This window comes from Kogia breviceps, chromosome 16, assembly GCF_026419965.1.
Source record: "Kogia breviceps isolate mKogBre1 chromosome 16, mKogBre1 haplotype 1, whole genome shotgun sequence".
Lineage (NCBI taxonomy): Eukaryota > Metazoa > Chordata > Mammalia > Artiodactyla > Physeteridae > Kogia > Kogia breviceps.
In genome coordinates, this window is record NC_081325.1 from 17320802 (window position 1) to 17345963 (window position 25162).

Genomic DNA, 25162 nt, shown 5'->3' on the forward strand with positions numbered 1-25162 from the left:
ACAAGCAAAAGCTATGAGAATTCAACACCACCAAACCAGCTTTACAACAAATGCTAAAGGAACTTCTTTAGGCAGGAAACACAAGAAAAGGAAAAGACCTACAATAACAAACCTAAAACAATTAAGAAAATGGTAATAGGAACATACATATCAATAATTATCTTAAATGTAAATGGATTAAATGCTCCAACCAAAAGACATGGACTGGCTGAATGGATACGAAAACAAGACCCATATATATGCTGTCTACAAGAAACCCACTTCAGACCTAGGGACACACAGACTGAAAGTGAAGGGATGGAAAAAAGATATTCCATGCAAATGGAAATCAAAAGAAAGCTGGAGGAGCAATACTCGTATCAGATAAAATAGACTTTAAAATAAAGACTGTTACAAGAAATAAGGAAGGACACTACATAATGATCAAGGGATCAATCCAGGAACAAGAAGCAACAATTATAAATATTTATGCACCCAACACAGGAGCACCTCAATACATAAGGCAAATGCTAACAACCATGAAAGGGGAAATCAACAGTAACACAATAATAGTAGGGGACTTTAACACGCCAGTTACACCAGTGGACAAATCATCCAAACAGAAAATACATAAGCAAACACAGGCTTTAAGTGATACAACAGACCAGATAAATTTAATTGATATTTATAAGACATATTTGACCCGGAAGTGGCAGAATACACTTGCTTCTCAAGTGCACACAGAACATGCTCCTGGATAGATCACATCTTGGATCACAAATCAAGCTTCAGTAAATTTAAGAAAACTGAAATCATATCAAGCATCTTTTCCGACCACAATGCTGTGAGATTAGAAATCAATTACAGGAAAAAAACTGCAAAAAACACAAACACATGGAGGTTAAACTATGTTACTAAATAACCAGTGGATCACTAAAGAAATCAGAGGAAATCAGAAAATACCTAGAGACAACTGACAATAAAAACACAATTACCCAAAATCTATGGGACACAGCAAAATCAGTTCTAAGAGGGAAGTTTATAGCAATACAATCTTACCTCAAGAAACAAGAAAAACCTGAAACAATCTAATCTTACACCTAAAGCAACTAGAGAAAGTAGAACAAACAAAATCCAAAGTTAGTAGAAGGAAAGAAATCATAAAGATAAGAGCAGAAATCAATGAACTAGAGATAAAGAAACCAATAGCAAAGATCAATGAAACTAAAAGCTTCTTCTTTAAGACAATAAACCATATTGAAAAACCTTTAGGCAGACTCGTCAAGAAAAAAAAGGGAGAGGACTCAAATCAACAAAATTAGAAATGAAAAAGAAGTTACAATGGACACCACAGAAATACAAAGGATCATAAGAGATTATTACAAGCAGCTATATGCCAATAAAATGGACAACTTATAAGAAATAGCCAAATCCTTAGAAGTGTACAACCTTCCAAGACTGAACCAGGAAAAAATAGAAAATATGAACAGACCAATCACAAGTAACTGAAATTGAAACTGTGATTAAAAATCTTCCAACAAACAAAAGTCCAGAACCAGATGACTTCACAGACGAATTCTACCAAACATTTAGAGAAGAATTAACACCTATCCTTCTCAAACTATTCCAAAAAATTGCTGAGGGAGGAGCACTTCCAAATTCCTTCTACAAGGCCACCATCACCCTGATACCAAAGCCAGACAAAGATATCACCAAAAAAGAAAATCACAGAACAATATCACTGATGAATATAGATGCAAAAATCCTCAACAAAATAGTAGCAAACAGAATCCAACAACACATTAAAAGAATCAGATACCATGATCAAGTGGGATTTATCCCAGGAAGGCAAGGATTCTTCAATATATGCAAATCAATCAATGTGATATTCCATATTAACAAATAAAGGAATAAAAACCATATGATCATCTCAATGGATGAAGAAAAAGCTTCTGACAAAATTCAACACCCATTTATAAAAACTCTCCAGAAAATGGGCATAGAGGGAACCTACCTCAACATAATAAAGGCCATATATGACAAACCCATGGCAAACATCATTCTCAATGGTGAAAAACTGAAAGCATTTCCACTAAGAATGGAACAAGACAAGGATGTCCACTCTTGCCATTCTTATTCAACATAGTTTTGCAAGTCCTAGCCATGGCAGTCAGAGAAGAAAAAGAAATAAAAGTAATCCAAATTGGAAAAGAAGTAAAACTGTCACTGTTGGGCTTCCCTGGTGGCGCAGTGGTTGAGAGTCTGCCTGCCAATGCAGGGGACGCGGGTTCATGCCCCAGTCTGGGAAGATCCCACATGCCGCGGAGCAGCTGGGCCCGTGAGCCATGGCCGCTGAGCCTGCGTGTCTGGAGCCTGTGTTCTGCAATGGGAGAGGCCACAGCAGTGAGAGGCCCAAGTACCACAAAAAAAAAAAAAAAAAAAAAAAAGTCTACAAATAACAAATGCTAGAGAGGGTGTGGGGAAAGAGGAACCCTCCTATACCATGGGTGGGAATGTAAATTGGTGCAGCCACTATAGAAAACAGTATGGAGGTTCCTTAAAAAACTAAAAATAGAACTACCATAAGACCCAGCAATCCTACTACGGGACATATATACTGAGAAAACCGTAATTCAAAAGGACACATGTACCCCAATATTCATTGCAATACTATTTACCATAGCCAGGACATGGAAACAACCTAAATGTCCAATGACAGATGAATGGATAAAGAAGATGTGGTACATATATACAATGGAATATTACTCGGCCATGAAAAGGAATGAAATTGGGTCATCTGTAGCAATGTGGATGGACCTCGAGTCACTCATACAGAGTGAAGTAAGCCAGAAAGAGAAAAACAAATATCGTATATTAAAGCATATATGTGGAATCTAGAAAAATGGTACAGATGAACCTATTTGCAGGGCAGGAATACAGACACAGACGTAGAGAACCAACATGTGTACACAGAGGGGTAAGGGGAGGGTGGGACAAATCAGGAGATCAGGATTGACATATATACACTACCATGTGTAAAACAGATAGCTAGGGGGAACATGCTATACAGCACAGGAAGCTCAGGTCAGTGCTCTGTGACAACCTAGATGGATGGGATGGTGGTGGGGTGGGAGGGAGGTCCAAGGTTGGGGGATATAGGTATACATACAGCTGACTCACTTCACTGTACAGCAGAAACTAACACAACATTGTAAAGCAATTATACTCCAATAAAAAAGAAAAAAACACTAGCAAACCAAATTCAGCAGCACATTAAAAGGATCATTCACCATGATTAAGTGAGATTTGTCCCAGGATGCAAGGATGGTTCAGTGCATGGAAGTTAATCAATATGATATATCACATTAATAGAATGAAAGAAATATCAAATGATAATCTCAATAGATGCAGAAAAAGAATCTGACAAAATTCAACATCTGTTCATGTTAAAAATTCTTAACAAATTAGGTATAGAGGGAACATACCTCAACATAACATAGGCCTTATATAACATGCCACAGCTAACATCATACTCACTGGTGAAAGGTTGAAAACTTTTCTTCTAAGATTGGAAACAGGACCATGCTTCCCTCTCTCACCACTCCAATTCAACACAGTACAGGAGTCTTAGCCAAAGCAATCAGGCAAGAATAAGATAAAAGCCACCAGCATTGGAAAGGAAGACGTAAAATGGTCTCTATTTGCAGATGACATGATTTTATATATAAAAAGTCATAAAACCTTCACCAGAAAACTATTAGAGCTAACCAGTGAATTCATTAAAGTTGCAGGATACAAAAGTAACATACAAAAAATCAGTAGCTTTTCTATATCCTAACAATAAATTATCTGAAAGGAAATAAAGAAAACAATCTCCTTTACAATAGCATCAAAAACAATACAATACTCAGTAATAAATTTAACCAAAGAAGTGAAAGTTCTGCACACTGAAAACTGCAAGACACTGATGAAAGAAATTGAAGGAGGCACAGATGAATGGAAACGTAGCCCATGTTCAGGGATTGGGGAACTATTATTGTTAAAATGTTCATACTACCCAAAGACATCTATAGATTCAATCCAATCCCTATTAAGATTCCAACAGCAATTTTTTTATAGAAATGGAAAAAAAAATTCTAAAATTTATATGGGACCACAAAAGACCCAGAATACCCAAAGCAATCCTGAGAAAGAAAAACAAATCTGGAGTCATCACACTTCTTGATTTCAAGCTGTATTATAAAGCTATAGTAATCAAAACAGTATGGTACTGTCATAAAAACACATGCATAGACCAATGGAACAAAAGATGCTCTGTTATGATGGTAAGAAGAGTAATTTTTAAAAAAATCTCTAATTTCCAAAAATATTTTGGGTAATTTGGTTTGATTACTTTCTAATAAAAATATAATAACAACTTTAAAAATGAAAACATCAAACTAAAAAACTAATCATAGAACTAACATATGACCCAGCAATTCCACTCCTGGTATATATCCAAAAAACCCAGAAACACTAATTTGAAAAGATATGCACCCCAATGTTCATAGCAGAATTATTCACAATTGCCAAGATATGAAAGCAACCTAAGTGTCCATCAACAGATAAATGGATAAAGAAGATGCTGTATATATATACAATGGACTACTACTCAGCCATAAAAGAGAATGAAATTTTGCCATTTGCAGCAACATGGATGAACTTGGAGGGCATTATGCTAAGTGAAATAGAAACAGAAAGGCATTATATGATATCACTTACATGTGGAATCTAAAAGATAAAACAAACTAGTGAATTTAACAAAAAAGAAGCAGACTCACAGATATAGAGAATAGACTGGTGGTTACCAGTGGGGAGAAGGAAGTGGGGAGGGGCAACATAGGGGTAGGGAATTAAGAGGTATAAACTACTAGGTATAAAATAGGCTACAAGGATATACTGTACTACACAGGAAATACAGCCAATATTTTATAAGTATAAATGAAGTATAACCTTTCAAAATTGTGAATCACTATATTGTACACCTGTAATTTATATAATACTGTATATCAACCATACCTCAATAAAAAAGGATGCCTAATTGGGAGCTAACAAAAAATATATTAACACAAGAGGAAAATTCAGTGGAAATTAAAATAGGTTCTTTGGCCCAGTGTTTGAAGGTTCAGCCAACCACTCAGAGCTGTCCGAATAGGATGTGGTCTAGATCGGTGGGATCTAGAGACCCAACTCCTAACTGCTGGCTTCCAGAAAGCTTCTGCTATGGTCTTCCTGTTTTCCCAGCCCTGGAGGGAGGCGCCCCTCTGGAGCCCACCCTCTGCACCCCACTTTGCTGTACCACAGCTTGCACGTCACACTCCATGGAATGGTCTGGGATCAGTCATGAACTTGGAGCGCAGGACTCTCTTGTTCATCTTTGTCCATCTCCAGTACCATGTCTGACTGAGAGGAGATATTCAAAGCATTTGCTGACTTGACCAGCTCCCCAAAGCGCTGGACCGTCCCCTTCTGTTGCAGTTTACCTACGGGCACCACGCAGTTGGCCTGCAGGGGACCGGCCCTACCTGCTGTTAGTCGCTTGCCACATGCAGAAACAGCAGCCCTTTCTTCCAGGTCCACCACCAAACCAAACCCCTTTGGAAGCAGAGCCCTGGACAGACCAAACTAAATAAGCGAAGTGAGACAAGCGAGACAGGCAGGCCACAGGGGAAAGCTGCTCTAAGATTGAGAGCAGAAAACACTGACTAAAATTCCTCATTTTGCTTCCTCTGTCTCAAAGATCTGATTCCAAGTCCTGCCAAGGTCTATAATCCTAGTTCACTTCCTTTTTTAACCTAAAGGCAAATTACTCTTCCTTCCAGGCCTGAAAGAGCTATGATGTCACTTACGCATACTGCGGGAATAGCTAACTCAGACGATGCTCCGGGAAATTATTTTCTAGGGGTGACTTTCCGCCAGTCTGGGCAATCTGCACAGATAAAATAACCCAGTGCAGGCAACGCGGTTGACTGCAAACAGCAATTTTCTTCAGAGTCTGGACTGGGAGCCAAAACCCCAGGGCGGGTGTAGCATGCTGGCGTGCCCAATGGCCTCCCATTCATTCAAACCCCTCCCGGCCTGCACGTGTGGATGCCCTGCCCCTTGGGTCACTGCCCCTGCCCTGAGAACACCAGAGACCCAGGAGGAGGACGTGTACTGAGTAGCTGCTGGGCATTGCGCTTGGGGCTGGGAACAGGAGACAAAACAGTTTCAGGAAGCTCTGAGCTCATCTTACAGACACCTCTTGTGACTTGTACTCTTTTTTTCTTTTAATTGAGATATAACTGACATATAGCATTATATTCCTTTCAGGTGTGCAACAATGATTCAATGCATGTAGTTTAAACTGCGAATGATCATCACAATATTGTGACTTGTTGTTCTGTCCTGAGCCTACTACTAAGTACGGTTATAATAATTTTTAAAACGGGAATGTGCCCCAGGCAGTGCTTATCAAACACTGGGTAGTCCTGCTTAGAATATCCCGAGCCCGGTGCACATGTAGAGAGGAGGCTACAGGCGTCAGCACCTGGGAGCTGGTTAGAAATGCAGGATCTCGGGCCCCACCCTGGACCTCTTAGATCCGAGTTTCTGGAGGAGGAGCCCAGGGATCTGTGATTTTCAGGTCTGCTGAAGCTTGAGCGGTGCCGGCAGAGGGGACGCCCAGGTCCTGGCTGTTCCTTGGAAAAGAACAGGGAAGAGCACGTGCGACTTCCGTGGTGGCACAGTGATTAGGAATCCACCCGCCAATGCAGGGGACACAGGTTCGAGCCCTGGTCCGGGAAGATCCCACATGCCGCGGAGCAACTAAACCTGTGCGCCACAACTACTGAGCCTGCACGCCACAACTGCTGAGCCCGCCTGTCACACCTACTGAAGCTGGCTCGCCTAGAGCCCGTGCTCCGCAACAAGAGAAGCCACTGCAATGAGAAGCCCGCGCGCTACAACGAAAAGTAGCCTCCGCTCCCTGCAACTAGAGAAAGCCCGCGCGCAGCAACGAAGACCCAACGCAGCCAATAAATAAACAAATAAATTTATAAAAAAAAAAAAAATAGGGAACAGCACAGCCAGCATGGGTTGCTGAGTCAAATGTCCGCAAGTTCGCTCCCAGTCTCACCATTTGCTGTTGGTAATTCTGGGCATGGCAATTACTGATCTACATCTCTGGGTGTGCGTCTGCAGGATGGGGGTACGAGCGGTCCCCGGCTGGTAGACGCGCCGAGAGGGTTAAGTAAGAAAGGTATTAGAGTGCACTTAGCCTACAGTGTGGCAGCTCCTAAGCAAGCAATTAATATTCACTATCACACCATTATTTCTTTATTTCTTGGGTAAACTCTTCCCTGCATAAGCTCCTCCCCAGCCAAGAAGCTGACCAACTGGAGACGGTCTGTGTCCGTTTCTGGCAGCTAGAAGCAGAGGTGCCCAGCCTGCAGGGGGGACAGCGTTACATTGTCGCGTGTGTCGTCTGGCCTTCCCAGAGATGCTGGCTGGCCCACCCCTTACTCTCCCACCTCTCCTGGGGCCAGAGGGGCTCAGCAGGAGAAGAGCTCCTGTCTGCATGGCCACTGTTCTCCCTGGGGCCCCCAGCCTGACGTGAGGGGTGGGGGGAGGCCACCCACTCACCCTCTTTGCCCCCTGCCCTGCGTTTGGCACCGGAGTCCCCCTTGCCGTCAGCCAGCTGGCACTGTGGCCCAAGGAGTCCCCCCACGGGCACCTCCTGTTACGGTCCCCTCCTCCGGGCCCTGGTCACTCTTCCTCTGTTTCTAACCACCAGCCAGGGCTCTCCCGCTGCTCAACCCGCCTCCGTGGGCCTGCCCGGAACAGCCCTAAGTCCCCACCTCTCTCCCCTTCTGTCTCCTTTTTTAAAAAAATTCGTTCAACACTGAGTGTCTAATGTATGCCAGACACCGTAAGAGGCACTAGGGACCCTAGTGCCTAGTGGGCCAAACAGGGGAAGTCCCTGCCCTCCAGGTTCTGGTGGGAGGGACGGACAAGCCTCTATTCCGTCAGCATGCAGTCAGTTAAAGGGGGTGGCGCCATGGGGAAAGGCAAGCAGGGCAGGAGTACGGCTGCTGGCATGTGCGTGTGTGCAGGAACAGGAAAGGGAGGTGCTCTTCATGCTGCGGCCGGGGAAGACCTCGCTAGGGAGGGGACACGGGGAGAAGGGGACAAGGGCCAGCCACGTGGCCAGCTGGAGGCTGAGCAGAGGGGCAGAGCAGACACGGGGTGTTCTGAAGGGTCACGAGTGAGGCCAGGGTGGCTGAGGCAGGGTGATGGGAGAAGAGCAGGGCAGGGCGGCAACCTGCCACTGCGAGTTAACTGGTTTGTACTGCACGAGAGACGGGACAGGTAGCCCCTGGGGGTTCTGAGCACAGGACTCACATGATCTGGCTTATGTTCTAAAAGGACCTTCTAGCTTTCCAGTGGAGAAGTAAGGTAACTGGTCAGGAGGCTATCTGGGGGCTACTTTAGGTGGGGTGGGCACAGAAGGCATCTCTGAAACCTGAATGATGAGAAGGAGCCAACCAGGTGAAGATCCTGGAGGAGATCATTCCAGGCAGTAGGTGCAAAGGTCCTGAGGCAGGAATGAGTTTGCTGCATCTGAGGAAGAGAAAGCAGGCCCACGTGGAAGGCACAGAGGGAGCAGGAGGGAGAGAAGTGCGAGATAAAGCCAGAGAAGTGAGCCGCTGATGGAAATCCTTGGGCCTTGGTGAACGTCTAGAAGGGCTGCCAGAGAATGGGAACCCTTTGGAGAGTTAATTTTGAGACATGATATGATGTACCTTTTATGATGCACATAAACACATGCATACAAGTTGTGCTTGCGATCCAAGGACAGCACGTTAAGAATTTCTGCTGTAGAGTCTAGATCTGGAGTGTGTCGGGTGAAGCGTCAATGCCTCACTTCAGTATTTGCTCAATTCTTTTCAACCATCACCCTCTTTATCGCCTAGTGCAGAATACGGTGTACTGTACCCCGCAAACAAAGAGCAAGCCTCTCTCTGCTTTCTTAAAAAACATGTCCCATCCTCATACGTTGCTGGTGGAAACGTAAAATGGCACAGCCACTACAGAAAACAGTATGGCAGTTCCTCTCCTCAAAATATTCAGTATACACTTACCATGTGACCCAGCAATTGCACCTCTGGGTACAAACCCCAAAGAAGTAAAAGCAGGGACCCACAGAGTTATTTGCACACCCATGTTCACAGCAGCATTATTCACAATAGCCCAAAGATGGAAGTGCCTCACCTGTCCATCAACCAGTGAATGGCTAAACAAAATGTGGCACGTTCATAACAGAATATCATTCAGATTTAAAAAGGAAGGAAATCTGACACATGCTACAACTTGGATGAACCTTGAGGACATTATGCTAAGTGAAATAAGCCAGTCACGAAAAGACAAATACTGTGTGATCACACTTATATGAGATTCCTAGCACAGTCAAGCTCATAGAGACAGAAGGTAGAATGGTGGTTGCCAGGGGCTGGAGGGAGGGGGTTACTGTTTAATGGGGACAGAGCTTCAGTTTTGCAAGATGAAAAGAGCTCTGGAGATGGACGGTGTGACGGTTGCACTCTGATGTGAGGGTAGTTAACACTCCTGAACCATACATTTTTAAATGGTTAAGACAGTAAATTTTATCATTATGTGTATTGTTATGTGTATTTTACCACAATTAAAAAATTTTTTAAAGTCTCTGAAGCCCACTTAGTCCCTCAGTTGCATCCTCATTAGCACCCGTCTCCCTGTCCTCACAGCGCTGATGGCCCCAGTATTCTGGGACTGACTGTCTAGACAATCTCCTCGCTGGGTGGAGAAGACAAGTAAACGAGCTGGTGTGAATGAAATCTTAAAAGCTCTCCAGTGAAGACAGTCCTCCAGACTGAACCTGGCAGCCCTTTCAACTGGTAACAATTTTGCGTGTCAGGATTTCTTGTCTTTTAAATGCTACTTAAAACCTTTTGTTTAAGCCAGTTCCCTGCTCTGCCTTATGAGGATGCAAAGGACAGCTGGTGACCATCCTCTATGGAAGAAGTCTTCCAAAGGCTTAGACGCCATTGTTAAATTACCTTACCTCTTCAGAGACATGGAGTGACCTGCTTTCCACATTTTTCCAGCCTAAAATTGCAGCTGCATTCTCTTTGTGAAACTGACCTTCGGGTCCTCAACTGTGCTTCTCTGTGTTTGGACGGACCCCCAAATCACTTCTTAAGGAGTTTGGCCTTGCCCATGGCACTCCCGTGGAAGACCTCCAAGAGAGGCGGTGGCCTATCGTTGAGGCTCCTTAGAGCTCCCTAAGAAGACATCAACAGGGCTTCCCTGGTGGCGCAGTGGTTAAGAATCTGCCTGCCAATGCAGGGGACACGGGTTCGAGCCCTGGTCCGGGAAGATCCCACATGCCGTGGAGCAACTAAGCCCGTGCACCACAGCTACTGAACCTGTGCCCTAGAGCCCGCGAGCCACAACTACTGAAGCCTGTGCGCCTAGAGCCCGTGCTCCACAAGAGAAGCCACTGCAATGAGAAGCCCGTGCACCACTACGAAGAGTAGCCCCCGCTCGCCGCAACTAGAGAAAGCCCGCGTGCAGCAACGAAGACCCAATGCAGCCAAAAATAAATAAATAAATAAAATAAATTTATTAAAAAAAAAAAAAGAAGACATCAACATACAACCCAGCTTGGCTGAGTCTCAAGACGTATGACTCCATCCTTTACCAGCTACGTGGAACAGGTGTACTCCAGCGACTCGGCTGGAAAGAAACAAGCCAAGCTCACTGTCCCTCGCGATCTACCAAAAGCTTAGCTGAGAGAAACAAATCTGGGGAGATTCTCTGAAGGTGTATCCCTCCCCCTGGAATTCAGCCAAGGCCTCAGGAGCTGCGGGCAGGGACCACCTAGTTTTGCCCAGCCTCCCTTTGTGCAGTGGCTTTGCTGCACGACACTTGGCTGGGCACCCTGCCACCCTGCAGGCTCCGTGTAAGAAAGCCTTGCGAGGCCTCGATGCAGCTGTTGTAGAGCACAGTTGAGGGCGGGCTGCCGACACCTCACTGGACACGAGAAGGTGGGAGCAACGCTGCTCCCAGGATGCAGAACCTGGAATAGTTGTGCATCTGAAGCACAGTTTATTTTTGCCTCATGGATTCTAAATTGTATCACTGCTGATTTTCCATTCTGTTTTTGCTGCTGGAGAACTCAAAATCAAAACTGGGGCCTATTTCTGGAAGAATGCTGTCCAGCAGACCTTTCTGCAATGATGGAAATGTTCTGTATGTGTGCTAACCAATACGGTAGCCACCAGCCACATGGAGCTACTGAGGACTTGAAAGGTTCTAGTGAGACTGAATTTTTTATTTTAATTCACTTAAATGTTAAATTTAAATGGCCACATGTGGCTAGTGGCTACCAGTTAAACAGCATAGCTCTCAGATAGCAAATAACATGCACTCTGGATGTCATACTTGGCTTACCTTCCTATCATTATTTTTCCTCTACTTCAAGTCCCTTTGGTATCTAATTATGTTAATCTTTCTTGTATGATCTATAGCTTTGTTAGCCAACCCAAGTCTTTTTTTTTTTTTTTTTTTTTTTTTTTTTTTTTCGGTATGCGGGCCTCTCACTGTTGTGGCCTCTCCCATTGCGGAGCACAGTCTCCGGACGCGCAGGCCTAGCGGCCATGGCTCACGGGCTTAGTTGCTCCACGGCATGTGGGATCTTCCCGGACCAGGGCACGAACCCGTGTCTCCTGCATCTGCAGGCGGATTCTCAACCACTGCGCCACCAGGGAAGCCCCCAAGTCTTTTTATAAAAAAATGTGGGAGCTACCTATAAATACAAAAACACCCCCAGATAACACAGCCATGTTCCCAACGTTTGTGACCAGATACTCCTTCCCCTCACTTTTGTGAAATACAGAGTAATTAATATGTTCATTTAAGGGAAGGGAGTCCCAGGAATGGGGGAAGAGAAGACTTCTCTTCTGTTTCTATGTTCTGCTTCTTCATCTGGGTGTTGCTTATGCAAATGTTCAATTTGTGAAAATTCACTGAGCATATATTTGTGATGTGCACTTTTCCTTGTATATATCATTTATATTATTCTTCAATAAAAAGTAAAGAGAGGGCTTCCCTGGTGGCTCAGTGGTTGAGAGTCCGCCTGCCAATGCAGGGGACATGGGTTCGTGCCCCGGTTGGGGAAGATCCCACATGGGCTGGGCCCGTGAGCCGTGGCCGCTGAGCCTGCGCGTCCCGGAGCCTGTGCTCCACAACGGGAGAGGCCACAGCAGTGAGAGGCCCACGTACCGCAAAAAAAAATAAAAAGTAAAGAGAAATGTATAAAGAGAACTTATTATGTTCAAAGTACAGTGTTAGTTTACTTCTAGTTCGTGTAACACAGATCTTAGCTATAGAAAGCTGTAGTTTCGATCATCAAGCATTAATGCAAATTTCTAAGATGCATTTTCTAAAGGAATCTTGGGCAACATCCGATGCTGGCAACTCCCCACCCACCTCCTCTCCGCCTTTTTCCCGCTGAATCAGGCAATGCCAAGAAAGGAGAGGTGAGTTTTGGGAGGTAGAAGGCTTTCTTTCCATCTAATCAGATCTTAGTTAAAAACATTTCCAAATTCTTATAAGAGGCTGAGTAGCTCCCAGAAACAAACCTCTCAGCTTTTCTCCTCCAGAGGAATTAAATGGCTGGAGGAGGTCTCTGAAATACGGAATATTAACTTGATGGGGCAGGATGAGGAACCGAAATGCAATCTATATTTTAAGAAAGCAACTAGAAACTACCCAACCAAGACTGCCTTCAACGTATAACTGCACCCAATGGAACAAAAGCACGTATGTCGAAAAGGAAACTTGGGAAACACGCTGCTAAGGAGAGCGTAAAAAAAAAAAAAAAAAAAAAAAAAAAAAAGGCGTTCTCTCAACTGTGTCCCTCCCTCCACGACCAAAATATCTTCATTTTGCTAAAGAATGAAGTATAAGTTTTTACTTTTTTTTTTTTTTTTTTTGCGGTATGCGGGCCTCTCACTGTTGTGGCCTCTCCCGTTGCGGAGCACAGGCTCCGGACGCACAGGCTCAGCGGCCATGGCTCACGGGCCTAGTTGCTCCGCGGCATGTGGGATCTTCCCGGACCAGGGCACGAACCCGTGTCTCCTGCATCGGCAGGCGGATTCTCAACCACTGCGCCACCAGGGAAGCCCCTTATTTTTTTTTTTTTTAAGTTTTTACTTTTAAAAGTAATTTAAAGAGGTGGGCAGGCATATCTCTCATGCTAGAGCAGAGGACTGCTTTCTGCAGTGATGCAGTAAGTAGTAATCTGTTCAAACAGCCATAATCAGGAACTGTAAGAGAGACTATTAGTCATTTCTGCCCACATTAATTTAACTCTTTGGCATATTACTATTTTGAACAAAGGCCCCAATGCCTGAGACTCCATGATACAAATCTTTTTTTCTTATTCTTTTCACTCTTGAATGCTCTAAATTCAAAAGCCTGCACCCATACAGATTGTATAGCCATTTAAATCTGTGGCTTTCCTTTGAAATAGTCTTTCAATGATTCCTTTGAGTGGAGTTCAGGCCAAGCTTTCCTACTTTATTCTTTCATTTACATTATTACAGGGATTGAGAGCAAAAAATATTCTAAATACTGCAAAAAGGAAAAAGTCCCTCAGAAACAATCACATTCATTTTGATTTTTTAGTATAAACAAAATCCTTTCATTAATTTTTACTTACACAACTGCATTGTTTTGCATAAAAAATTGGCAGTCTTCAAACACAGAAGAAAACTTTTCTCACATTTCAAAAGGGATTATAAAACTGAAACCACAGAAATACAAAAAAATCATAAGAGATAACTACAAGCAACTGTATGCCAATAAAATGGACAACCTAGAAAAATGGACAAATTCTTAGAAAGGTACCATCTCCCAAGACTGAACCAGGAAGAAATAGAAAATATGAACAGACCAATCACAAGTACTGAAGTTGAAACTGTGATTAAAAAACTCTCAACAGCAGAAACTAACACACCATTGTAAAGCAATTATACTCCAATAAAGATGTTAAAAAAACAAAAAACAAAAAAAAAAAAACCTCTCAACAAACAAAAGTCCAGAACCAGATGGCTTCACAGGTGAGTTCTATCAAACATTTAGAGAAGAGTTAACACCTATCCTCCTGAAACTCTTCCAAAAAGCTGCAGAGGAAGGAACACTCCCAAACTCATTCTATGAGGCCACCATCACCCTGATACCAAAACCAGACAAAGATAACACACACAAAAAGAAAACTATAGGCCAATATTACTGATGAACATAGATGCAAAAATCCTCAACGAAATACTAGCAAACCGAATCCAACAATAAAATAAAAGGATCATACACCATAATCAAGTGGGATTTATCCTAGGGATGCAAGGATTTTTCAATATCCACAAACTGATCAGTGTGATACACCACATAAACAAACTGATGAATAAAAACCATAAGATCATCTCAATAGATGCAGAAAAACCTTTTGACAAAATTCAACACCCATTTATGGTAAAAACATTATAGAAAGTGGACACAGAGGGAACCCACCTCAACATAATAAAGGCCATATATGACAAACCCACAGCAAACATCATTCTCAATGGTGAAAAGTTGAAAACATTTCCTCTAAGATCAGGAACAAGACAAGGATGTCCACTCTTGCTACTTTTATTCAACATAGTTTTGGAAGTCCTAGCCATGGCCATCAGAGAAGAAATAAAATGAACCCAAATTGGAAAAAAGAAGTAAAACTGTCACTGTTTCCAGATGACATGATACTATACATAGAAAAGATGCTACCAAAAAACTACTAGTGCTCATCAATGAATCTGGTAAAGTTACAGGACACAAAATTAATACACAGAAATCTGTTGCATTTCTGTACACCACCAACAAAATATCAGAAAGAGAAATTAAGGAAATAATCCCATTTACCATGGCATCAAAAAGAATAAAATACCTAGGAATAAACCTATCTAAGGAGGCAAAAGATCTGTACTCCAAAACCTATAAGACGCTGATGAAAGAAATCGAATATGACACAAACAGATGGAAAGATATACCATGTTCTTGGATTGGAAGAATCAATATTGTCAAAATGACTATACTACCCAAGGTAATTTACAGATTTGACACAATCCCTATCAAATTACCAATGGAATTTTTTTTTGCAGATCTAGAACAACAAAATCTTAAAATTTGTATGGAAACACAAAAGACCCTGAATAGCCAAAGCAATCTTAAGAAAGAAAAATGGAGCTGGAGGAATCAGGCTCCCTGACTTCAGACTATACTATGAAGCTACAGTAATCAAAACAGTATGGTACTGGCACAAAGACAGATTTATAGATCAATGGAACAGGATAGACAGCCCAGAAATAAAGCCATGCACCTACGGTCAATTAATCTATGACAAAGGAGTCAAGAATATACAATGGGGAAAAGACAGTCTCTTCAATAAGTGGTGCTGGGAAAACTGGACAGCCACATGTAAAAGAAGGAAATTAGAACACTCTCTAACACCATATACAAAAATAAGCCTCAAAATGGATTAAAGACCTAAATCTAAGACTGGATACTATAAAACCCTTCGAGGAAAACATAGGCAGAACACTCTTTGACATAAATCATAGCAATATCTTTTTGGATCCACCTCCTAGAGTAATGAAAATAAAAACAAAAATAAACAAATGGGACCTAATAAAAACTTAAAAGCTTCTGCACAAAAAGAACTACCATAAACAAAATGAAAAGACAACCCACAGAATGGGAGAAAATATTTGCAAATGGTGTGACCAACAGGGGATTAATCTCCAAAATATACAAACAGCTCATGTAGCTCAATATCAAAAAAACAAACAACCCGATCAAAAAATGGGCAGAAGAGCTAAATAGACATTTCTCCAAAGAAGACATACAGATGGCCAAAAAGCACATGAAAAGATGCTCAGCATCGCTAATTATTAGAGAAATGCAAATCAAAGCAACAATGAGGTATCACCTCACACTGGTCAGAATGGCCATCATCAAAAAGTCTAACATACAATAAATGCTGGAGAAGGTGTGGAGAAAAAGGAACCCTCCTACACTGTTGGTAGGAATGTAAACTGGTACAATCACTATAGAGAACAGTATGGAAGTTCCTTAAGAAACTAAAAACAGAGCTACTATATGATCCAGTAATCCCACTCCAGGGTATATACCCAGAGAAAACCACAATTTGAAAAGATACTTGCACCCCAATGTTCATTGCAGCACTATTTACAATTGCCAAGACATGGAAGCAACCTAAGTGTCCACTGACAGGAATGGATAAAGAAGATGTGGTACATATATACACTGGAATATTACTCAGCCACAAAAAAGAATGAAATAATGCCCTTTGCAGCAACATGGATGCATCTAGAGATTATCATACTAAGTGAGGTAAGTCAGAGAAAGACAAATATCATATGATATCATTTATATGTGGAATCTAAAAAAAAAATGACACAAATGAACTTATTCACAGAACAGACACAGACTCAGAGACTTTGAAAACAAACTTACAGTTACCAAAGGGGAAAGGTGGGTGGGTGGGAGGGATAAATTAGGAGGTTGGGATTAACATATACACACTGCTATACATAAAATAGATAATCAACAGGAACCTATTGTATAGCACAGGGAACTCTACTCAATACTCTGTAATAACCTACATGGGAAAATAATCTGAAAAAGTATATGTATAACTGAGTCACTTTGCTGTACACCTGAAATGAACACAACACTGTAACTCAACTACACTCCAATAAAAAATAAAAATTAAAAAATAAAACAAATGCTAGCATTTAGTACAGTGAATAATAAAGCAATATTATTTCTTATTTGCATAGTTCAAAGGGAGATCTGAAAATTATCTAGTTCCTCTAAATCGTAAATACCTCAAGGTGACCTTTTTGACTTAAGCCATGTGGCCTGGCGATAGTTTGAGCCAGGTATCTGTCATGTGCCCAATTCTCACTTCATTTTGCGATATGTGGATTATAGTTCTGATGTTTAATGCCCAAACCCACAAAAACTATGAAACTTTACCTGTGATTCAAGTAAATACAATCAGCACCTTTCAAGACAATGTCCCCGAACTTGCTATCAACTTTCTCCTCTCAGGTAGCCGTATGTGAAAACTGAGATGCCAGAGGCAGAGGTGTTTCAGAAAGACAAAATCCTATATGCCTGGAACGGATTTACCTGTTAATTCTAGAAAGTCTGGGTCTTGAAAGCATTTATCAGGTGGGGTAGGTATAGGACCTTCTTAAATCTGTATGGTGAACTTTGAATTCTAGAGTACGACTAATGACGTCTAAAGAGTTTGGGACGATTGCTGGAAGGATGGGAGGAGAAAGGGGTCCAGTAACTGAGCCAAGACATTAACCACGGAAGCAACAGAACAGTCTACTGCATCCATTTCCTTCCATGTATTCACTCCCCCTTCCTAAGCTGAATGAAAGAAGCTCCAGAGGCATCACGAACTCCTTAAAACACCAAGAAAGTCATTTCCAATGATCACTGAATTTGAACCACCTATTGCCTAGTAGCAGAAGGGTGGAAGGGTAGAAGGTCGGGGGCGGGGAGGCACCAGAGTGATGAAGAAAACAGGTATCTTCTCTACTGAACGTCAGCATATTTTACAATTGTCATAGATGGGTTTTCCTGAAGTTCCTTTGTGGAAGTGAAGAATTCATTGGTAAAAACTCCCTACTTGTGAGGGGGTAGATTAAGGAATCTTTAATACCAAATTCCCTGGGATATCAGTTCATTCTAAATCCCCGGGAGCCACAAGCATTTACTGGATGCTCAACCAGGTGGGTGAAGAGGCGCTAGAGGAATTGGCCGTTGCTTGCCTGGGGTGCATGGCCACGGCAGCTAAGTGAAAACTGTTTAATTACAGTATGGACACCCTGACTTGGTCTACGAGCCAGACAGAGGGTCACTGATCTTTTTTCTTAACTCATTGTTCTGTAACAGCTACTAACCAGGGTTTCTGGCAGAACCAATTCACTTGTTTCTCTCTTCTCCCCGAGTGGAGACAGACACAGACAGACAGACTTCCCCCAAGGTACCTGCAGAAGGATCTTGTTCCCATCGTGGTCCTCCGTCTGCCAGCGTCCCTCACTGATGGGCCTGCAGGGGTTGGGCAAGAGAGGTACCAGCTCGCCAATGTCCTTGACTCGGAACTCCAGCACGGAGGAATCAGTGGGGACCGGGGTCTGGTCACAGGGCAGTCTCTTCAGGGAGAACTGGATGTCCACATCCAGACTGGAGAAAATGGGGAAGATGCAGAAGTCTGCTTTCCTCTGGCTGGGGCTCCGCTTGAGTATCAGCTCGTAGAACTTGAGGAGGTCGGCGTAGTTGTCATGGCGACAGTAGATGGTGAAGCGCACGATTTCCTTGCCGTAGTGCACAGGCCGGATGGCCCACAGCGGTGTCCCAGGGGCCAGAGTGAAGAACTCCTGGCTGCAGGGCAGGTAGGGCAGAAACCTGCGAGGCACGCGCTCCGTGTGGTGATGGCGCCAGGGCGGCCGCTGCAGCGTGCGGTGCAGCTGCAGGATCTGCTCCTCGCCATACTCCTCCTGCAGGAAGAGGACCACCGCCAGGGCTGGCTGCGCCACCTTGGGGGCCTTCCTCCGCCGCCGGGACGCCCTCCTTTCAGAGACCCTGAACAGCTGGAGGTCTGGGTGGATCCAAGCCAAGACCTTGTCGATGGCCTCCTGCAGGGGTTGGGATTCCCCTGGGTCCGCGATTATGTGGATGCTGACCAAGAAGGGGTCCTGCGCTTCCTCCGCGGAGAGCTCACCTAGCAGCACAAAACAAAACCCAAGAGACAAACGGTGACTATTTTTCATTGAGGGGTCCCGTGATAACATGCAAGGCCTCGGGCAGGAAGAGAAGCTAAATTTTAACTGAACGGACTCCTTGAGTGTTTTGAAATTCAGACCCCAGGTTCACGTGCAAATACTACTGTTGCAGCACCCTAGCAGCCCCAAACTCAAGAACTATTATTCACACTGCTTCCCAAGCTGGGCGCTGTCAGGACCACCTTGGTGTGATGCTTCATCAGGTTGAGTGCATTTTCTATTGAACAGCACAGAGTCAAGTCTCCATGGGTTTGGAAAGGGTAACAGGGCCGTTAGGGAAGATGCTGTAGCACTCAGTGTACACCATTTAGAATTTCCTTAGGTAACTGCAGTGCCTTCCCCCGCAAACAGTCCCTGTATCATTGCACCTCTTTGGTTTGCTTATTTCATTCGTTTATTCATCGGTTTGTTCATTCATTTCACATTTATGGAATCCTTTCTTCACCAGGCACTTACTCTCATTGACCCATCAAGCCCTGGCCGGTGAGGCCTCCTGCCAACTGTGTCCTGACGGTAGGGTGGCCGGGTGGTGACCATCTTGCTGCTCGAGACACAGGGAAGAACGACCCAGCGGGGAGGGGGGCGAGCACCGTGTTCGTGCTGTCAGAGCTTCCAGGGGCTGTGGTTAGGGGTGGGGTGACGCGTGGTTGGACCATCACTGCCCGTGTCCTGCTGCCTTTTGGCCCCCTCCCTCAGGCCATGTCCACCCAGAAGCCCACACGTCCTGATTGGGTCAGTTCCCCTCCCCACGTCCTCTGGCAGAACAGAGAATTCCAAGTGTGAAGGTGACCATTTACCTTGGCAACCTTCTCCCACGGGGTGAACGGTTTGCCAGCCACATTGACATATTTCTACTTTAAAAATATTCGGCGTATTTCATCAAGTAACCTGATAAAAGGCTCGTTCTTGTTCATGATGGCTCCTCTTGCATTTATTTAAGTTGTATGACCATCCAAGGGAAATCAAGGAAACTTTAAGTCTATTGTGACTTGGAGGGCAAGATTCATCTAGAATCTAGACCTGTCTCCACACATATGCCTCATGATGTCCACTAGGGTATCAGGCATAGGGCGATCATGGGGTCGGTAACGTTTGAGAAGCATGATGTGCTTTTAGGAACCATCACCTTGATCAGTTTGCAGGATGAAAGGTGATTTTTTTTGTAGTTAAACAAGACATTCCAAGTGGGTTTACATGTACATTTCATCACAGGCACCTATGATAACATGGTCTTCATTTTGCTGGAGCAAAACCTGTCTGAATTTTCATTCGAACCCCGACTGTTAAATATCTCACTTGGGAGCAGTTAGCTCAGTTTCTTGTTGCCTTCTTTCTCCTTCCCTCATTCACCCACACATTCCTCGAGCAATCAACATGTACCAGGCACTGGGAGACAAGGAAGCTGGCGCCATGACTACGGGGGAGTCCATTTACATAGACTCTGGCGTGACTAGTGCCCCCTTAGAGTTGTACAGTGTATGACCTGCACAGCCACGGGCAGCAGCCATAAAGAACCATAAGCCACAAATGAGAACTTCATGACTTAGCTGGGAAACACCGACATAAAGATTAAAATTCAATCTGATATAAGTCTATAGGAAATAGGATAGAGTAGCATCTTAGGTGGAGGGAAGACACTCAAGTCACCATGACATAAACATTTACTATAGACACTATTACCACTGCAAGTCCCTTGAATTTCCAGTATAGAACTGGAAGGTCCTGATTTGCAACAAGACCACACATCCAGATAGATGTTCCTTTGAACAGCAGATGAAATAAAGGCTTGCTGCCTGGCTGTTATAAAAGAGGAGTCTTGTATCATTAAACACTAGACCCCCGCTCAGTAGGCTGTGCCTTTTATGCTACAAGAGGCTTTTGGGAGCTGAAGAGGATTCTGAAACCAAAGGATGACTAAGATAACAGCAAAGTCAAGTCTCAGTACTCCCACAATCACGGAGTAGAATGGTGGGTGGAATTATTTAAGCTCTGCCTCTCTCTCTCTCTCTCTCTCTCTCTGGCTGAGCATGTATTCTCGAATTGCTATGATTTAAGTATGAGCGCGATGCAATTTCAGTTTACTACCACATCACAAAGGAAGGAGCAATTTTTCCTCCAGGGGGCTCCTGAGAGGGCTTTCTGGAAGATGCTCCAGGTGAACTGGGTCTTGAAGGGTCGATGACCTCTCACGTACAATAACCTCAAATATGGGGGAGATCACTGCAGGAAGAGGGAACAGTTTATGACGGCACAGAACTGTGCGAAAAACAAGCACATTTGGAAAGGGGTGGTGTGTAATTCTGAAATATGGCAACAGATACAGCAGGAGAAATGGATTGGAGCCAAGCTGTACAGGGCTTCAGCTCAATTTGGCAGTGATAGGGGGAAGTGGAAATTTTTAATAAAGGGATGCTGGGATCAAGTCAGGGGCGGTTGGCTATAGGCAAAGCAAGAAGTTAGAAGATGAGTGAAGAGTCTGGGTCAGGATAACAAGGACGCGGGAGATTGCATTACTGGCCCTGGTTCTTTATCTTACCCTGTCACCTTGCTCTCTGCCATGTGGCTTTGTAGTTCCTTCTACTAAATGGCTGTAGTGCATTGCCCCACGCTTTGACTTCAAATGAGACCATACGCCTAGCTTTGGCCAACAGAAATAGTGGCATGTGTTTTGGCTTGTTTCTTGTGCTTCTACCGTTTCCATGAGAAGAACAGGCTCGGGCCAGCCCACTGGGGCCGGAAAGGAGTATGAGGGCGACGGGGACCCGAGCCAGCCTCGCTGAGCCAAGCCTCCGTCAGCCAGGCTCAAGACACTCAAAGACACCCAGCAGATCTTGGTCTGGAACAGCTGACCCAAGACACATGGGAAACGATAAACGACTGCCGTTTTGAGCCACTGCTTGGGGTTGGCTCAAAACACACGGCGACACCTTCAATGGGTGTACAGAAGAGGGCTAGTCTCACAGGCTATTTAGGAAGCATGTGGAGCCCACAGGGCTGGAGGCAGGAGCAGGAAAAGCAGGAGAGGAGTTGACCTTGATGTTTCTGGCTTGAGCAACTCATCTGAGGTTGATGCTTAGCTGAGACAGAAAACAGAGGAAGAAGGGCAGGTTTGTGGGGAAAGATAAGGAGATCCACGTTGGCCATGCTGGCTTGTGATGCCCGATTGACTTCCAGGAGGGATGTCCTGTTGGCAACCGGACCTGTGTGTGGCTGAGGTGATGTGCTGAACTTAAGGATGGACCAGTTACCTTTCGGCCACATTCCTGCTTTCGTACAGTTATCTCGTGTGTGCCGTTTTGATAGGAACCAGTGAAACTTCATCTGGGTGGCTTAAAAACAGTTGGAATTCATAGAGTATTCTGGTCCTTTTCTTGGCTTGCTCTTTCAGCTCACCTGGCTACTTTCTGTTTCACTGAACATAAGCACCACTATCAGCAGAAGTGAAGTTGAAGCAAGAGTAGTGAAAACACAAACCAATGACATTTCCTGCCAGTCAGTAGCTCCAGTGGTGGCAGCAGGAGACACCACAGTCGCCTACGATGGATATTTCACTTTTCTATGGTGCCCTGATCGTCCACCAGTGGAGACGTGATTTCACTAAACAGTTGTGAATGCCTACTATAAATGGAAGGTGTAGAAAGGCTTTGAATAGATGAAGACATTCACTTGAGAAAATTACCGATGATTTCTACGAGGGGAAAAAAGGACGTGTGGAGTAGGAAGAGTGTTTGGGAAAAGAAGTTGTCAGAGCATCAGCCGGTCCCATTAAGATCCTAACCCCACACTCAGGGTGTGCGTGGCCACAGACGTGGGGTGATGTCGCAGGGTGACACACAGAGGACATTCACTGTGGGCCAGCGTTCTACATGTACGAGCTCAAGGAATCCTCACAACAACCCCAGAAGTCGGGGCGGGGAGGGGGGGAGGGTCGCTCCCCTTGTCCTCACTTCAGAGAGCAGGAAATTGAGGCACAAAGAGGTAAAGGAACCTGCCGAGGGCACAGAGGGAGGGAGTGGGCAGGCACTTGGCTATGGCATGAGGTCTGTGTGCACAGTTCCCCCGCGGTTCTGCACAGAAGTACTTGTTTCCCAGCCGAAGGAGCAGCTTTCACTCTCCAGCCATTTCTGGCCACGCTTCTGCTACCTCACCTCTCTCTCCTGCTCTCCTGCCTGCTTCTGATTGGCTGGCTTCTCGGCCACCAGTCCATAGCTTCCTGTCATGGACACCCCGTCACATCTCTTTCTTCTGGCCCTGGGTCTCTGAGGGAGACTATCAGAAACAGCCTCCCCGAGGGCACATGCCCAGGTCTTTGCATGTGAGCGCTGCCCTCCAGGGGAAGTGCAGGGCAGCACTGCAGGCGAGCACAGCAGTGATAGAAAAGCAGAGAGTGACAAGGGAAAGCAGAGGGCTGGCAGAGGCCTGGGTGAGAAGGGGCCCGGGCTAAGTCAGCCCCTGAGTCTCCGAGACAGAGCTGTCAGGGGTGCTCACTTGGCCACCTCTATGGGCGGCACAGAGGTTCCCAGGGAGCAGTAACAAAGGCCACGCAGAAGCCTGCACGGCTGAGTGGATGTTTACAGCTCTGCAAAAGGGCAAGATGCCCGGCTTCGGAGCAGGGAGGGGGCTGAAAGGCACTCGACCAAGCACGGCTCACCCGGGATGCAGCCCTGATCAAGCAAGCGAGGAGGACGAAGACCCTGACCCCAGAGCTCCCTCTTCACCGTGTGCGCCACAGAGACGTAAGCGGCTAATATCCTGCCCCTGAGAAGGGTCGGGGGAATGAGTGGTGGCCTCAGTACGCTCCGGCCGTCACCAGCATGTGCCCACTGCATGTGACCCCGAAATAAACAGGGCTCAAAGGGGCACAGAATGCAGTTCCACACCGTCATCGTCATCGGGTGCTGGGGTTACGCACGCCCAGAGCAAACCTGCCTCCGTGGAGCTAGACAGGACGCCAAGTGTTTGAGGGGAAGAAGAGAAAATGTGAATAATTAATTGACATGAAAAGCCTCTCCGCCTCCCTGGAGGCGCGGAGACACTGCGACTGTAGGATATGCCTTTATCATATCTATTACACGTCCTCTCAAAGGCCCTCAGAGAGCACCTGTTCAGCTAGGGCAGGACACAGACCCAAACCGGCCAATGGGCGGATCTCCCCAGGGCTGGAGAGAGATCGGAGCTGTTCACAAAGCTTTCCAACTAGCTTATGCTTCCCAAGAGGACGAGGAAGATTCTTTCCCATGTGATCATTTACAATTAGATTTTCCTCAGATAATGTAAAACACAAACAACTGTAAGTAAAGCACTGCACCAGTTCAGGCCTTCTATGCGGCAGAAAGTGTATTATTAGCCTGAGGATTTGCTCCATTTTCCCCAGTATATCCCTTTTTTTTTTCATAAGTGTAACAGAAAATAACTTAGACAATAACAACCATGTATTATGTTCTTATTTGTCAGACACTGTCCTAAAAGCTTTACTATATATACTATCTCATTTAATCTTTAAACCACCACCACGCTGAAGGCGTATTCTTTCTCCCCAACTTGCAGGTGAAATGTTAACTGACCCGCCAAAGGCCATTCGGCCGGAGGAGGACGGCGTGTCTGTGCGCCTCACCACGTGCTTTTTCTTGCCTCTTGAGTCCACCATCCTTATAATCATCCTGCCCTGAACCTCAGCCTGCCTGGCCGGGCTCTGAAACTGCGGCTGGGCTCCATCAGGAAATGTGGGTGGGTGATTCTGCCGCAGATAGACCGAGCAGTACACCTGGAGAGTTTCTGGCGATCCCCAACCCACGCGGACATCCTAAGGCTGGTGGAGGACAGGGAGGGGACCGAGGCCCTTCTGCTTGTTGACAGATGTCCTGATGCTGGTCCTCCTGCTCGGCGATCTCGATGTTGCCTCACTGCCAGTGGGAGCCCCTCACTGCCACTCTCTTGCCCGCACTGTCCCCTGCTGTCCAGTGCCTGCCAGACTGCCCTCCTCCCAGAACTGGCAAACTGATGTGTCCCCAAGACACTGACTTCCCAATAGCAGGTACGTCTCTAATTGAAGGTCCAGATCGCTCATTCCAAAGGGAATGCCTGGCCAAGTCTCAGGATATGACAAGCTCAGATACCCCTTTCTGGAATTTCTGGGCAATGATTGATGTCTCCTGTCATTTTATCCACCATTTATCACTGACAGTTTGCAATTCACTTACTTA

General features: G+C 45.0%; 1 protein-coding gene and 1 long non-coding RNA gene across 7 annotated transcripts in view; one reads left to right on the top strand and one right to left on the bottom strand.

The window, feature by feature from the left end:
- LOC136792814 (uncharacterized) overlaps positions 1–10000 on the top strand; it is a 45145-nt gene extending 35145 nt beyond the window's left edge. Inside the window, exon 3 of the long non-coding RNA XR_010837274.1 lies at positions 9783–10000. This is a non-coding gene — a long non-coding RNA (uncharacterized lncRNA). The remainder of the gene's footprint in view (positions 1–9782) is intronic.
- The window catches only part of FAM124A (family with sequence similarity 124 member A), a 180560-nt gene that overhangs the window by 131967 nt on the left and 23431 nt on the right, over positions 1–25162 (bottom strand). For all 6 annotated transcript variants that reach the window (XR_010837273.1, XM_067016811.1, XM_059041520.2 and 3 more), the window contains one exon: positions 18165–18898. Coding sequence is in view for 5 of the 6 variants with exons in the window: in XM_067016811.1 (XP_066872912.1) it covers positions 18165–18898 (734 nt within the window). In the remaining variant the exon portion in view is untranslated. The remainder of the gene's footprint in view (positions 1–18164; positions 18899–25162) is intronic.